The sequence below is a fragment of the Lupinus angustifolius genome, unplaced genomic scaffold (assembly GCF_001865875.1).
Source record: "Lupinus angustifolius cultivar Tanjil unplaced genomic scaffold, LupAngTanjil_v1.0 Scaffold_1_58, whole genome shotgun sequence".
In the NCBI taxonomy this organism is placed as follows: Eukaryota; Viridiplantae; Streptophyta; class Magnoliopsida; order Fabales; family Fabaceae; genus Lupinus; species Lupinus angustifolius.
Window position 1 is genome coordinate 20,910 of NW_017715389.1, and position 17,902 is coordinate 38,811.

Below are 17,902 nucleotides of genomic sequence, written 5' to 3' on the forward strand. Positions count from 1 at the left end.
CAAGACTCACTGGATTCTTGCATTATATACTTTTCGGTATTAGACTTAGTAGAACACTTTGGATTAAGTGCTATTCATAAACGAATACTAATTTGAAGATTGATGGAGCATTTGTAGAGATGTTGAAGACAGTCTATAAAAAGTATGTTTTTGAATAATGAAGCACAATTACAAAAATACCTATTATATATATTGTATAGAGGTGAGCTAAGTACAAAGAAAAAGAAAATACTCGTGAGTTTACTTTCCAAGTCTTAAGATATTTTTTTAAGGGAATTTTAGACTCAAGTGATTTTAACTCATCATCATACGCTTACCTAGTGAGTTGTAAAAGATACCTACATAAATAAGTGTCTAATACTTATTCTATTTGGGAAATAGTAGAAAATTCTTCTGGGAAAAGGTACTATACATAGCACTTGAGAGTGAACCTGAATAAATCATCATACATTTTTCATACTGACCGTAAAAACTGAACTTGGTGAGAATTAAAATTTTCAAAATAGTTCTAATTTAAATGTGGACCATATAATATTGCTTGTCAAAAAACTTTTAACAGAAATTATTTTATAAAAATTCAACAAACACTAGTTCTTCTCTCAATGCCAACTTCCAAAGGTTTCATTCCCCCATTTATGATATTATGATGACCACTATGTACAAATGCTACAGTTCTTTTTGTGGCGGGATCGGTGAGACTCGAAAGTTTTGTAGATCTAACTTCTTGCTGAACCTAGCACGAGCTTGGCTGACCCCGTCCTTCACATTCACGCGATGAACATCGTTGCCTTCATAAATGGTACCAGGTTCAGGCTCCAATATTGTTTCCTTTTTTTCTGAGTATTCTGTATGATAATTGTGGTCTACCTCCATTGCTTTGGCCTTTGGCGTCTCTGAAATGTTGCGCTGAATAACTCGTGATGGTGTCGGACTTGGAGGTCTCTTCAAGCCTTTGCTTATGGAACTACTTTGCTTCTCATCGATGGAAGACTGCGTTGAAGGCTTTTGTGGGGCACTTTCACTTTGACCCTGCACCTCGTTTTTCTGCAGTGTAGTAGTAAGTGTTCGTCAAAATTTCATGATAATGTCAGGTGAGCAAAAGATATATAACAAACAGAATAAACTGGAAGGTTTTATGAAATGTCAGTGTTAATTTTTCTTATAAGAAGGAGGTTATAAATTAGCGGTTTATGGTCCAAATTACGACATATATGTTAGGTTCACAGGTTTTTTCTTAGAAGATATTGTAAAATTGATTGAACTATTTAATCTTTTACAGCTAACACTTATAAACATAATCTATACTAATAAATATCATACATAAAACAATCATAAATTTAAGCATGGAGAGAAAATGTGATTTCTAAAATTAAAGGATTATATGTGCAATTTCTAAAATTAGTTGAACTCTATTTTAAATTTAAAAACATGACCATATTAAACAATTCACAAAAAAAGTAAATAAAATAAAAATATCATGAAACAACTTATATTTTATGCTTTAATTGTAACAAAAACATACATATAAATTTAAAATTTAATTGAAGAACTAAGGATTTACTATAACATAAGCTAATAAATGATAAATATAATTAATTACTAATAAGTTGAAATCACTTAATTTATTCATCTCAAAATGACATTGTTTTGATTATTTAAAAAAATTATTAACTCGATCAGTTTGTATAAGACATAATTGTTATAAACATTTTTTTATAGAAACATGTTAAGAAATATTTCCATTATTTAAACTATATTTTCTCCTCAATAATTTGTGCATTAATTGTTTATAGAAACATCAGTTTAAGACTTAAACAGAACAAATCAAACCGAATTATCACGGTTAAACGAGAATGTCTGAACCAGCTCAGTAACACTGATTACAACTAGTCAAAAATGGTGAGGATATTAAGTTATTTGTATTTAAAGGGAGAATATACCGGAGTGGGAACATTGACGGAAATTTTGGTAGTCTGGAGAGCCAAATACTGAAGAACCTGCAAAAATGCTTCTTGCCCGTGTTGTGCGCAATAGTGCCAGTAATATACGGTAAGATCCCGTGCCCTAACCTTCAACTCATGTATCTTTCTATCAATGTCATGTTCATGTGTTGATACATAAGGCCGTAACACATTCTCATAGATAACTCCAGTTCCCTGTATTAGGATCAAACGTGAATTTCACTTTTCAAATCATTAATAAATGTACTACTTTTTGTACCTTTTATAGGACTTTTTTTAATTTTATAAATATTTAATTATTTTGTGAGTAAATATCCTTTTCTGAAATAGAATATCATTAATTAATTGACTGATAAAAAATTGAGTGCTAAAAAGAAATTTGAAAATATATATAATTGTTGAAAATTTTATATCACTAATAAAATTAACCAGTACATCTGTACATGTTAATGTAATTAATTAATAGGCTCTCGTTAGGATCCTTTGTAATATTACTAGAATACCAGGAGGAAAGAGTTTGAATTTTTTAATATTATTTTATTAAAAACTAATTAAAATTTGGAATATTTATTTTTCCATAATATATGTAAGATCTGCATCTAGTACTGTATCGTAGGAAAAGAATTACTAACAAAATAACCGTGTAAACAGGAGATTTACCTTTATTTTGGGATACCATAGGTAGATAATTAAACCAAGCTTCATCTCTCCGTACAGTGGCAGCCTTCATAACCGTTCAACGTTAGTTTACAATAAGAAATTAAATAAATAGTAAAATAGGGCACTATATAGTAGAGAATGTTGAAAAGTCCAACATTTACCATGAAATTAATATGTCTGTAAACTTCTCCAGTACAGTGAAAAGTGCCAAAATAATCCTGCAAATACATGATGCGACAAAGCCATATGAGAATTAAACATGCATGTAATATTTTGTTGCATATTTAAAAAGAAGTAACTATAATTATTAACATAATTACGACCACTATTATGATTATAATCACAATGGCAATTTAAAACATATAATCCTCCTTCTAGCCAATGTTAAAAGATTTCTTATCCATCATAATTAATGCTGACATAGTAAAAAAACTGATTGAGTAACTATATTGTAACATTATTACAGCAATTAAAATAATGTTAGTGTATTTCAGAAGAAATTAATTGCAAATAATGGAATTATTTCATGTACCAATATTTACACCAAAAGCGAAGTTCCTCAATGTCAACTCTATTTTTCTCCACAACTTTAAAGCATTCGTATCCAGGGTATGCATAACCCAGAACGAGTCTGCAATAAAAAAATTGAATGAAGAAATTAAATAAATAGATAACACTGACAAAAAAAATTACATAGAAAAACATTCATCAATTAAAAAGGGAAACAGAGAAAGAAAAACACATACATAAGACATCGATTAATCAAATCCCCCAACATTCTCAATCTGTCTCCAACAAAAACAATCTGAGGAAACTCTCTGAAACCAAAACAAACAAATCATCAAAACTGTGAAACAAGTGATGGAGAATTATGCATTTCGAAAATGGACTTCTTCTCCAAATCAAACGAGAACACAAGAAATACATATTGAGCATTACCTGTTGTTATACTAGGAATCTAGGATAATAAAGTAAACTGAAAATTTGCACGGTTGAAAGATTCAGAGGCACGTAATAACTGGGGTGCTCCCAACCCAACTCTTAAAGATAAATTAGTTGGTTATTTTCTTATATTTAGAAAAAATAATGAGGGTTTAATATGTTGGAAGAGTTTGCCTCTCATTCTCTATTTCTAATAAACAAAATGTAGAATAAGCCGTAGATATGAGGCAACAAAAAAACCATATATAGACTGATTATTTACTTTTTGTCCTTATTTACTTTTTTCATTAAAGTAAAAATTAAAACTAGTATTATAAGATTATAGAACTATTTTTTCACACATATTTTATATATCATGGAACTATTTTTAGGTTTTTAATTTTTTTAGGGACTATGTATCTATACTATTAATAAAGTTATTTTCTTATTTTATCCTTATTATCTTCTTATTTTAAAAGTGTATTTAAAAAATTGAATATTAGACCAATTGAATAAATTCAACCGTAAATTTAGCGCAAAAAATTATATTTGAATTTATAAAATACAAACTATACATTACAAACGATAGGAAAGCGAGTTGACAGGCACGACAGTGCATGTCAACACGCTAGTATTGATACATACAATATTTTTTTATGAATTAAATTTAATTTTTAGTATATATATAGGAGTATAACATAATTTTTTTATTTACGGCACATAATGCTTATCAAATTCATCATATTATATATCATGAACTAGATTCATAATTAATAAAGTGTGACAAAATTAATATAAAAAATGAAGAATTAAGTTGAAGTGTTGTTTTCCTTTCCTTTTTCAAAATGAAAAATAAACCATGGAGAGAGAAAGTTGAAGTGTTGTTTTCCTCCATACACGGTTTGGCGATTGGGTACGCCCCATTGCAAGGCATTTCAGTCAACTGGTGTCTAAATTTTTTTTATTACCAATAATATTTCCTTACCTTTTGGATAAAGAAGGTTATTTTTCTTTGGATTTGTGGTTGTTCCTCCAATAAATGTCAATTTCAGAAATTGAACCCTCGATCTTAGAAATCAGAGTAGGGTTTTACACGAGTAGATCAACGTCTTTTAGTAAATATAAGTAAATTGAAACATGGTTTCAAGATTTTCTTTTATGGTGGTTTTTAAACCTTTTGATATTTAGTAAACTAAATAAATATTTAGAATTTAATATTCAATTATTAATTATATTTTTTATTCTTTATTTTTATATTTTTAAGATAATTGTCAATGCTTATTTAAATATATCAATTTTTATCTCATTCAATAATTAACTAAACTATTTGCATAACCTTAAATGACAAAACAATTGGAGGTGTCTAGTGGTCGACTATTTTATTACTTTATTAATATTACTCCGGTTAAACTGAAGAAAATATTTTTGGATAAAAAGAAGAAGGGTAATTGTGTTTTAGAACGTTAATATAAAATTAATGTAACTTGATTATTATTAACTTTTAAATAAAATTAATACACATAAATATTATATAGTATTAACTTCGTATCAATTTTATGATCAAGTAATGCATAGATATTAAATTTATTTATCTTTCAAAGAATGTTAGTTTCAAGCAATAAAACAAAATTCTTAAAAAATTAAGGACATTAGAATAAAATATCTTTGAGAATAAGGACATAGATATTAATTCTTTTTGTTAAATATATTTGATTCCAAAAAGTGGATGTGATATTACCATATTTCAATGTGTTTTTCTCCCATAAGAGGGTTGGAACTTGGAACGAAACATATCCATGAAATGAGAATAGACACTAACTAATACAATCATGTGAAAATAATTAATTCATCATTCAAACAAACATATATTTCATTATTAGTTATTTTTATTTTGAATATTTAAAACAATTACACATGTGTATTTAAATTTAATTGTTACTTAAGTAAGTCTAATTATAAAATATAATTAAATTTAGTTGCACCTGTTTTAGATCTTAAGAGTTAAGATCCACCATAATGAGTTGTTGCATCCAATTAAATTGTTGCTTTTGTTAATTAACATATGAAATTATTAAATTTACTTTTAATAGCGTGTTGACATGCACTGTCGTGCCTGTCAACCCGCTTTCCTATCGTTTGTAATGTATAGTTTGTATTTTATAAATTCAAATATAATTTTTTGTGCTAAATTTACGGATGAATTTATTCAATTGGTCTAATATTCAATTTTTTAATTACACTTTTAAAATAAGAAGATAATAAGGATAAAATAAGAAAATAATATTATATGGTTTTTGGTAAAAATAAAAAGATATTAAGGGCAAAATAGGAAAACACAAATTATACCATGATGGGTGGTTATTTTGTGTTTTCCTTTTATTAATAGTATAGATAATTACGATGCATAAGACTTGACTTCCAATACAATATAAATGCTTCAATATTTTAGAATTTTATAATATTGTTAATTAACCTTATGTATGTCTTTACACTTGATTTGGTTGCATATAAGAAAATAAGAAGAGAGAAAAATTTGAGTAAGTGAGTGGAGAGAAAGTGGAGGATGAGAAATTGAGTATATTTTTGTAATGTTTGATATAAGAGAAGAATGAAAAGAAAAGACAGGAAGAGAAATAGACATTTTCTTCTCTTACTCTTTTATTTGGTTTGATAGAAGATGATAAAAGAAATATGATGTTATATATACTTATATGGTAAGAGTATCTCTAAAATAAAAAAAAGAGGAAAAATGTTTATTAATTATTAATTAAAAACAATAGTTATTAGTTTAAATTTAGATTTTATTATATTTTAACTTTATTTTTTAATTAATATTTTTATATCCAAGAGTCTTATCTAGAGTTTTAAAATCAACAAGTCAGAAAAATTAAAATTAAAATGAAAAACATTTTTGTCACTTTATATAATATTAGTGTGTCGACTAGTATTCTGTGCCGGCCGACCCACATTTTTATTTTTTTCATTTAGAAAGTATCATCTTTATGTTATATTATTTAAGAAAAAATAATTTAAATATAAGAAATGCAATATATAAATTCAATAGAGAGTAAATATTTAAGAAGATAACTTGTGGTAATTGAATTATGTACATACATAAAACTTATGCAAACTCTCAATTTGTGTCTCTAATTAGAGAGTTGTTGAATGTTTTTATGTGTTATTGTGTATTCTTTTTGGGTTAAGAAATAGAGAAGATATAAATAAGAGAATATGTGAAAGATTAATGATATATTAATATAAAAAATGAAAACAACTGAAGGAATATGTATAAGTTTATACTAGTTATTAATGATAAATGTTATAATTACTAATGGTAGATGTTATAATATGATAAGTTTAAAATATAAAAATTATGTCATGATAGTAGATTAATAGTAAGTATTTTGGCTTTGTTAATAGTATAGACATAAATGAAATTAGAAATATGAAAGGGTAAATTAGGGAAACATAAATTACTACTATCTCTTCATTTTCTCACAAAACTACAAGAGTAAGAAATTATAGTGGGTCCCACATAATTTTTATTCACTCATCTTTTTCTCTCTTCATAATTAAAGAGGAAAAAGCTATTTTTCTCTTTACCCTTTCTCACCTTTTTCTCTCTTCTCTAATTATGCCATATCAAAGAGAGGCTATAAATATTTTACTGTTTATTGTTACTATAAAAACATATTTATATTAAAAAATTCCACACACTTTCTTCAAGAATCTTGTGGGTCACTTTTATTATATAATATTAGTTATGAGCATGTACTAATGCACAAATTTAAAATTTATTAAAAAACATTAGGGAATGTTAGAAATACCGATGGAAAATGATGACTATCTCCGCTTTTAAAATCAAAATAAATATTGGTAAGAAAAGAGGTTCTCTCAAAATTGGAAAGAAAATAACTTATCATAAAATGGAAATAAATTAATGTGATAGGAATTAAGAGACAAATAAAAGATTGATTCTGATAAAAATTGAGAGGGAAATACAAAACTTCAGTAGTATTCCTTTGTAATGATACTAATGGGAAAGAAATGAATACTAATTAGAAAGAAAGCTTCTCCATAATTAGAAAGAAAGCTTCTCCATAATTTGAAATGATAAAGGAATAATGAAAAGAAAGAGATATTCTACCAAATTTGAAAAGCAAATAAGTTATCATAAACTGGAAATAAATTAATGTGATTAGAAATTGAGAGAAATAATAGGAAATATAATAAGAATGGGAGATTCTCTCTCATTGATATTTCTCTTTAAAAAAATTGAATAACAAAAAGATTGAAATAAAATAAAAACTAATGAGAAAGAGAGATTCTATTCTATCTAATTTGAAATGATAAAGCTAAGGAATAATGACGAGAAAAAAATATTATCTTCAATTTAAAAAGAAATATAGAAAAAAAATTCCACCATGCTCACATCAAAATTGTTATCAACGCCACATTGTTGTGATCTTTTCTATGGTCGACATTTTTCCTTATGTTAGTTACCAAACGCATCTGTTCTCACCATGTATCACCTCTGTTGCTCAGCCACCTACTACCTCAGGATCTATGTCGCGCCGTAAGGTGTCACCCTCTCGTTCTGTATGCAATGAGGTATGTCTTATTATTATTTTTTATTTTCTTTTTCGTTCTTATATCATTATTTTAATAGTAGGAATGTTAATAGATTAATTATTTTATACTATATTATTAAGTAATTAAATAATTAATAAAATGGTAGTCTTTTTTTTAAAGTATATTACTAACAATAAATAATAAAACAATGTCTTTATATGACTAGAGATTGTAATTATTCCAGTGTTATTAAAATCGGACCGGTTAATGGCTCGGTCAGGGTACTGGGTCAATGAGTTACTGGTTCAACTAGTGAGTCGATAGTTTGACCGGTTAACTCGTTTTGCATTAAAAATTCTAAAAAATTTACAATACGTAACAATATTTAATAATGGTATACTCAAACTTTAAAAACATTATCATGCCTAACTAAACAACAAAAAAAGAACATTTTACTACTATAAAATGACATAAGTAAATTGATAACATCATAAAAAACATATGAACTATGTTTTAACTACAACAAAAACATACAAAAAGTTTGAAATTTAATTGCACAATGAAGATTTTGTTATAATGTAAACTAACAAATGACAAACATAACTACAAATTACTTGTTTTTCACTTAAAAACGACATCAATTTGGTTGTTTATAAAAAAAATATTTTTTTGATTGACTCGGCCGGTTTAACCGGTCCGACCACTCGAGTCACTACTTTTAGGCTTAAACTGATACGAAAAAAACCTCCCGCCATAGAGAAGAAAGAGATCTAAAGTCTGGGTCCCCTCGATCATCCTTCCCTTGAATCGGAACTAGTCGAGAGAGATGAACCCGCACCACGTTTTATAACCTTCGAACTGAAAGCCCCAACTAGAGATGGAATTCCATAACCTAAAAACGTAAATTGAGAGCTCCCGGTTCAATTCAAGGGAAGGTCCACCAATAATGGAAAGGCCATTCCCCTCCCTATCCCTTTCTTGATCCCTCATTCCACGAATTCGTTTTTACTGATTCATTCAAGGACTAAAGCTTTTCGATTTATGAAAAGGTATAGTCAACCCGATTTGATGCAAACCGGTTACATGAGAGGCTCAGACCGATTAATGATTGAATTGGTCGGACCGGCCGGTTCGAGCCGAGTTTTATAACACTGAAATATTCATTTCTTTTCTTATATTGTCTTTTAAATGGTACTTATATATCGCTTTTGATTGTTAAAATTCAATTTCCAATAATTTTTAAAATGAAATAAAATTTAAGATATTTTGTAAAATAATTACTAATTATAATAAACCTAATTGGTATAACTCCTTGAAATAGTAACAAAAAATAATATTAAAAATAAAAATAAGTTCTTTATTGTTAAATAATGAGTGCCAAATAAAATCAATATAAGTATGTTCTTAATAATTTCAAGAATATAAAAGCTAAAAATTACATGAAGGATAAAGTATGAGTCGTGAGTAATCACTTCTTTTCTTCAACTCATTATTTAAATGGTTGTGATACATCATTCTAGCTTTGAAAGCAATTAAATAAACCAATCAAAACAATTTTCTACCATTAAATGCATAGTTTTTATTTTCCTATTGCATATGAGATACGTAGGAGTAAGATAAACTATTGTCAAATACAAAAATAAAAAATCCAATTTTGTTCTCTATAAATAAATAATTATAAGAAATAAACAAAAAAGTTCAGTGTGTAGATTAATCCATGCAATTGGCAACGTTACAAGTTTAATACGAGGCGAACTATATGTTAATACCTTTCGTGAATTGTAATTGACTCTTGAGTTTAGAACTATAGTTTAACAATCAATGTATTCCAAATTTGGATATCGATAATGTTTTCTACATTTATTCGCAAAAGAATGTGACACCTGCTCCAAATCTTTTAGAAGAGTGTAGAACTTCTTTTCTCCCTCTTCTTAAGTCGTGTAACTGATGTCAACCAAAATCAGGCCACAACATGTGACGACTTTGTTACGAACATTTTTAAGACAATCATTCCTAAAATTATCGATTCTATGGACCATAATACCAATTCATCTTGAGTGATTTCTTTTAATTAATATAAATGCATTTGCTCCTTTATTTATATACATTTTTCTCAAAATTCATATATATATATATATATATATATATATATGGTTTTGTTAATATGAGTCCTCTCTTTTTTATGAAAGATCATTTTAATAACGTGTACTTAAAAAATTTGACAAATATATCCTCAGTTACTCTACATAATTAAATGTATGGTCAAGATTATTTTAGAATAAATTGGTTTATTAATTAAAATAAAAATTACAATTTATCTCTCCTCTCCCTAAACTCCAAATTCATTTCATATATTCTTTTGTTTTGGAATGTCTTCCCAAACTCCAAAGTTGTCAACGTGGATATGTATAACCACTCCTATCATTCAACCCAACCACCATCAACATCTTTCGTCCAATCGTCATTCTCAATTCATAGGATTAAATACTCACCCTCAAATTCATTATTCAATCCCATAAACTTCAATAGAGCTAATATACACAAACTGCATTATCTATTTGTTTTTATACTTTTTAGTAGTTTTCTTACTTGCAATCAAACAGATGCAAATGAAAAATATTTGGTTTTCTACCTAAGAGATCATAGAGGAGTTTCTTTAGAATTACTCTTATTAAAACTGGATGAAAGATATATCAAGCCATACTAACTGCATCAACCCAAAAATGTTTTGGGAGATTAGTCTCATTCAATATGATACGAGCTAATTCCTTCAAATACCTATTCTTTCTCTCTACAACATCATTTTTGTGGTGTTCTAGGAGCAGAGAAATTATAAGTGATACCAAGATCATCACAAAATTTCTTAAAAGAAGTATTTTGAAATTCTCCTCCTTGATCGCTTCGTATAGCAGCGCTTTTCAAATATTTTTCATTTTATACTCTTTTAGCATATTTGGTAAAGGCATTAAACGCCTCATTCTTATGTACCAAGAATAGAGTCCAAGTGTATCTTGAAAAATTGTCTACTATCACAAGTGCGTAGTAGTTACTAGGGCTGACAATCAACCGAACCAACTTGGTATACGTTCAAAATTTGATTCATTATGTAGCTCGATAAACTGGATTCATGAACCAAATTAGCAGAACTTGAGCTCGGTAAATAAACGAGCCGAACATGAGTTGAATATAGTTCGACTCGTTAGGTGCATGAGCTAGCTCCATATATATGTATATATATATATATAAACTAATTTTTATGGTTATTATAACTCATACATTATTTTTTATATTAATTGTTATTATATATCAAATGATTATATTCTATATATAAAACATTTTCAAGTATTTTTTAAAAATTTAGTTAATTATTTGAGTTGCCCAAATGAACCATTCAAACAGTTTGCGAACTTTAACCGAACCGAATTCGAGTTAAAAAAATAACTCGTATCGAACTCGAGTCGAGTTCTGAGCTAAGCCAATCCTAATCGAGTTGAACCGAACTGAGCTCTGGTTCGACTTGGTTCGGCTCATTTCCAGCCCTAGTAGTTACCACCACAACTTTTTGTTCGAGAGGGGCCAAATAAGTCCATATGTGGTAACTACAATGGTTTATCAGAAGAAACCATATGTTTTGGGTTTGTAGGAAGTTTTTGATTGCTTACCCTTTTGACAAGTACTACATCGTTTGTCTTTAACAAACTTCATGTTGGGTAAGCCAAGAACCAAATCTTTCTTAATCAGTTTATTCAAATGATCTATATGAATATGGGAAATTCTCTTATGCCATAGCCATGCATCATGATCGTTTAGAGCTAAACACTTAATGGGATGAGAAGAATCATTTAAAGCAATCATGTAGATGTTATTAATTCTCTTACCAACAATTTAGAGTTTCTGAATATCTTACTTTCAAGGATGCATTTGTTGGGATAAAATGCCACATGAACCCTTGTCACAAAATTGACTTATACTTATTAGGTTGTGTTTGAGTTCCTCAACATATAGAACTCCTTCTACCGTGGTAGAAGGTGACTTCCCAACTCTACTGACTCATAGAATTTTTCCTTTGTTGTTCTCACCATATGTAAGGTAGCCATTTTCCCTTGGAGTAAGGACATGGAACTTTCCTTTGTCACATGTCATATGTTTTATGCAGTCGCTATCCAAGTACCATAAATTACAGACGACTCCTAAATACTCATGCAAAGCATGTGAAGTAATATTAGGTACCCAATTTGATTTGGGTCCTAGATGGTTAGCACATTTCTCTACCCATTTAAAATGTCCTAATGGCATACTATATTTTCTAATTATGCATGTATTAGGTGTATGCCCAAGGTTTTTACAACAAGAGCACATGGGTTGATGCTTATGTATCCTTCTTTTTTTTATTTATGAATTTTATGAGTATGGATACTTTGCTTTTGAAAACCCAATTTTGTAGAGACCTTACTTTTCTTAGATAAAGAGGTTTTCAAAAAACCAAGACCTCTACGGTCAATGGAGTGTCTCTGCATCTTTAATTTGTTATCCGAATTTTTACTACTCTTGTTTGGATTTTTGAGTCCTAGACTCAAACTAGAAATTTAATTTTCAAGAGCTCCTAGACTGGTGGTGCACTAGAAACCTCACTCGGATATTCCTTGATATCTGAGTATGAAGAGATCTCTATAACCTCCATTGAATCCTCTATGCAAATTAAATCTATACAGTCATCGTCCTCGTCCTCCACCACCTCATCTGTTGCCCAATCCGTCGAAGGATCCAAGGTGTATCCCCTAGGCCCCGATGAAGTAGTCATGCCTGCTCCTTCTGTCCCTCTTGGCATTGAGTCAGTAGATGAGAATCCTGGTTGGGGCCAGGTTCTGACAACCTCTGATCTGCCTCGTGCCTTAGCTGGTGCGGATGGACCGGCAGGTACGGACATTCGCTCTGGTAGGGTGAACGATGCTTCCCGAACTGCATAATGTGTCGAGAGATGCAACACAAAGCCATCACATATGAGATCCAATTTCAGTCGTAGGGACCAGTGTAGGTGTATCTCTTTCCTTCAACGCTCAATGCCCCCTACTAGAACATGGTAAAGTTGTAGCCCCTGATCATCACTGATATATCCATCTAAACATGGATGTATATGAATACACCATAAAGAAAGAGAGGGAGTAAAATATCTAAAGAAAAACTTATCATTGACGTCGTAGAATTACACAGAATATCACCCCAAGACAAAGAACAAGTACAAATATATCATATGATCATACACGCATGTATTAATGATGAATGAAGTATAAAACTTGTCATTTTAGAATCAATATCGATAAATACCATGTATGCATGCTATGCATATGTCTATCATCCTTAAACCATTATCCTCCAAATAACTATTCGGAAATAACCGATAGTACAGATCCCATAACAAGCCAATTTGATCGCACCAAAACTTATTCATCGCAAGGATATATATGAGCGATTTGTTCCAACAGAACTATCCATTTCAGGACGCTGTCGTATCAAACACTTTATGGGCATCCCTCTCATCAATCCTGATTGCAAAGAGGGGTTGTCAGAGATCGTCTAGTTTGTGTTGTGAGAACTGTCCGATCCAACAGAATACCTCATCCAGGAATACACGGGACTCGTCTAACCTGGACTCTCCCTCAAGACTTTGATGACGAATCATCGTCGTCGCCATCCCTCTCAACATCTCGGGGCTCGTTCGTCTCCCGTAAATTTCCTCTCCACTACTTCATTATTCACAATGAATATGCATACTAACCGAAGTTAGCATATTAAATCTTTTAATCCATCTTTTATAACAATCTTACCATCCTAAGATATCTCCCATCGGGAATTCTTCTAGTAGGACCTGATCTTAACATTTAAACCATAGAGAATAAACCTCAGCACCACTACGAACCATCGTTGAATCATCCTGGACGGCTCTCAAGTCAAACCTCTTACGGTTAGATGATCTTGCTGCATGGGCATATAATACTTCTCAGCACCACTACGAACCATCGCTGAATCACCCTGGACGGCTAGAATAAACCTCAGCACCACTACGAACCATCGCTGAATCACCCTGGACGGCTCTCAAGCCAAGCCTCTTACGGTTAGACGATCTCGCTGTGTGAGCATAATATAATACTTGTGGGCCTCGTCTTTAACCATGCAATTCTTTACATACATCACTTTAGATATGACAACTCTTCTTTGTATCATTTCTAAGAATTTCATATAATTATTCATCTTTACAACATTTACTTATTGAAAGAACATTATCTCCAATAAAGGTGTTTTAGGTTTTATTGAAAAGGACTGGAAGTGAATGAATTCTTGATGGAAAAAATGCCATTAGACTCTCGCACATGTGAGAGTTATCGTTCAGATGACTTAAGAAGTCTTGTCTGTATGGACCCTCTCGCCCAAGCGAGAGCTGTCTTGCTTAAGCAAGGGAATCACTATTTTTATAAGGCACCTGTGACTTAAGCGAGAGCTGTCTCGCTTAAGCAAGAAAACAACCAATTTTATTTGTGCATATTTCAGCTCAGGCGAGAGCTGTCTTACCCAAGCGAGAAAACCCGTTTTCTCTGGACACTTCTCGCTCAAGCGAGAAAAGCCTGAAACTTAGTTAAATTTCTTTTCTCAATGAAAAGTTTTCTCATTTATAACACATGTTTTTAAGCCATGAATTTAACAATTATCTCAAACATATAATTCTTAGAACAATTATTCGAGCAATATTAAACAAGAATAATCATGGAACTTCATACATAAACATTACCTAACATGATTCGGCATAAGAAATATTGCTGTACTTAATCCAAACAAAACAGACAATTAATTAAGTACAAGTTTTCTTAATACCCAAGACAACTCCAAACTTGTGAGGGAGTTTGGAGGTCCTAAAGCATATTCGGACACCACTATGTCATGATGTTTTCTCGCTCACCTGCGTGTGTCGTGCAGATTGTTTCCTCGATTCCAGGTAAGCTTAATTCGTCGGGTCTCTTCTCGAACTCTTCATCACGCCAAAATCAAAATATTAATTCGTCGGGTCTCTTCTCGAACTCTTCATCACACCAAAATCAAAATAACGCTAATTAGGTCACTTCTGATCTAAAATGAACTTAATCGCTTTCATCCATTCGATTCAATGTTAGGTATTTCTTGAATCATCATTTATCATTGAAAGTCTTACAACACAATAACACTTTCTAAAGTAAAGTTTTAATAAAACTTATAGCGGAATTATGTCATAATCTATGGATATACACCAGGTTAGTGTAAGAATGAGGTTGCAACTAAGAGGGGTGGGGGGTGAATTAGTTGACCTAAAAATTATGACCATTTTTTCTGCAAAATCAAGAGTTAACGTGCAACAGAAAATATATGCAGAAAAATAATCAAGATAAAATGAAAGAGATAAGGGAGAAGAAAATACACAATGATTTTTATATTGGTTCACCTTCTAGTCCACTGAAGGCTACGTCTAGTACTCTTGTGGCACAAGAGATTTCTTCACTAAGAATTATGAGTTGTAATTACAGTATCTCACCCCGAGATTTCTATGTACCTTACACACTCCCTAATCCTTATTCACTCTTGGAAAACACCTTTCCAAGTGATTCTAATCCCCTTTCTTTTCACACCCCGTGAAAGAAAGTCTTCTGCAACAATATTGAAGAATGTACAATAATGGCAAATTGCCTTTACAAGTATGAAAGTAGTATAACTTGCAATCCAATCAACTCTTTATGTATACCAAGTAATAATGCTCTTTGCAAAAAGTGTAGAGAAATAACTTCATAATAAGTTTAAGAGCTTTTGGAAATTGTATAAGAGTTGTGCATTGTTGTGTGTTTGTGTTGTGAGAGTTAGAGCCTTTATATTTTCTTCCAAACACCCATGGTGCCTTTTTAAAAGTGTAGGAGTTGTTTGAAGTGAAGAGATTTCGTTTGGAGTGCGAACATTTTATTTTGAAATCTGAAATCTGATGCAATAGCTCTCAGTAATCGATTACTAACAGTGGGTAATCGATTATCCAAATTCTTTGTACACTGTTCATTTAAAATTAAATTAGAGTAATCGATTACAGAAATCTGGGTAATCGGTTACTCAACTTTTCAAAACTAGTAATCTATTACTCAAAGACAGTAATGGATTACTCTGAACAGTTTTAAGTTGGATAACTCTTTTCTCCCACACGTAATCTGTTACTTAGATGAAGTAACCCGTTACACACAATTTTTGAATTTTTTTTAAGTATTTTAAAGTGTTTCAACTTTCTTTAAAAATAGTTTGAGCATTACTACTTTGTATATTTAAGAGTTTTAGGATAGAAGTACCTATAGAGACTTAATGTAATTATCTTGAAGCTTTAATCTTCTTTGTCTTAATAAGTATTCTTCCCTTTCTTATTTTTAGTGATGTTGGTGTCTTCATCAAAACCGTGCCAAGGTCAGGAGCAAAGATCTTCTTCACAGTTAGTTCCCAGGAAAGAGAGGTGGGTCGTAAAGACACACTTAAATACCAAGCCTTTCTTTAGACATAACTTTTCTAGACATGTATTTCCACTTCATTACATTTTTCTGGTAATGATAACTATTCATAAAACTTATCTTTTGCAAGTAAAACATTTTTATTAAGATTAACCTTTTTAAGTAAGATTATTAAGCTAGACTTACTATTTTAAAGTAAACCAACTTAAACAAAATTAATACTTTTAAATCACGACTTTTTAAGTCAATCTTACCACTTTAAAGTAAGCTAACTTAACCAAGATCAACACTTTTAAATCATTTTTCTATCTAAGACTTCATAACACTTTAGGTTTATAAAGTCAAGACTTTGTAGGTCAATCTCCTCATTTAAAGTATGCTACTAAAAAAAGACAACTAATTTCATGATCATCTCAACACCTTCAAATTTTAGGATAACCTCAAGGGTTAATAGGTGTTGATTTCATAGTCATGAACTATAAATCATAAGTTAACATTTTTACTACTTTACTATCCAAAATTTCATAACACTTTCAGTTTATGAAGTTAAGACTTTAATAAATCATCTTTTATCTCAAATCATTACTTTAACTTGGAAATCAAAGAATAACTTATGCAAAACGACCTTTTACACATAATACCTTTTTTTTAAAAGATTTTTTTCAACAAAAACTCATACACATTTTGAACTTTCAAGAACAGACGTAAACTTTTCTTAAACACAATAAAGGTTTCTTTGATGTTCAAATCACCACCTTTAAACACATTCATATACTAACAATAATTTCCAATATTTCTAAAGCAAATAAACTCATCCAACCTTGTCCAAAGATATAGTTTTTCCATCTAAGAACAAGGAAGAAATTTTAAGTTTTACATAAGTCAAAAACTACACAAAGGTTCATATGATTTCATTATCATCTCCTTTAGTCATGACTTACAAAATATTTAAAGAAAACAAACATAAACTCAACTACATGAATAACATACTAAGAGATCATGATTTTCTCATGGTGTATGTGGATAAAATGGAGAAGAGAAAAAGAGAAAAAATACCTTAATTTTCTTTAGGAGAATTAGTGTAAAAATGAGAGGATGGGGTGAGGTATTTATAGGAGAGCATCAACCTCTGTCAAATCTAAAAATTAATGAGAGGCAATCTAGCTTTAGGCTAGCTTAGGTGATGTGTCTAATGGTGGTGGAGTGAGGAGATTTGGTGAGTGATTTAGGGGATTATGGAAGCTTTGACTTTGCTTGTTTGACAAGCAATTGACCCATGATGTGATT

The 17,902-nt window shown here is 30.3% G+C and overlaps 1 protein-coding gene across 1 annotated transcript; it reads right to left on the bottom strand.

The window, feature by feature from the left end:
- Positions 1 to 591: 591 nt before the first annotated feature.
- On the bottom strand, positions 592 to 3,539 carry LOC109336853 (putative HVA22-like protein g). The gene is made up of 6 exons (XM_019573670.1): positions 3,368 to 3,539; positions 3,154 to 3,252; positions 2,783 to 2,839; positions 2,622 to 2,685; positions 1,941 to 2,156; positions 592 to 1,044 (listed from the first exon to the last, which is right to left on the bottom strand). The coding sequence occupies exons 1-6, from the start codon at positions 3,397 to 3,399 to the stop codon at positions 667 to 669; spliced, it is 846 nt and encodes a 281-aa protein (XP_019429215.1). The 5' UTR covers positions 3,400 to 3,539; the 3' UTR covers positions 592 to 666.
- Positions 3,540 to 17,902: the final 14,363 nt, after the last annotated feature.

Bases quoted from the DNA above. Each gene is read 5' to 3' on its own strand.
- LOC109336853 (XM_019573670.1), bottom strand. From the start codon at position 3,399: ATGTTGGGGGATTTGATTAATCGATGTCTTAT. The intron at 3,253-3,367 runs GTATGTGTTTTT...TTTTTATTGCAG, and splicing joins TTGATTAATCGATGTCTTAT to ACTCGTTCTGGGTTATGCAT. The intron at 1,045-1,940 runs GTATATTCTCCC...ACTACACTGCAG, and splicing joins CCGTCAATGTTCCCACTCCG to AAAAACGAGGTGCAGGGTCA.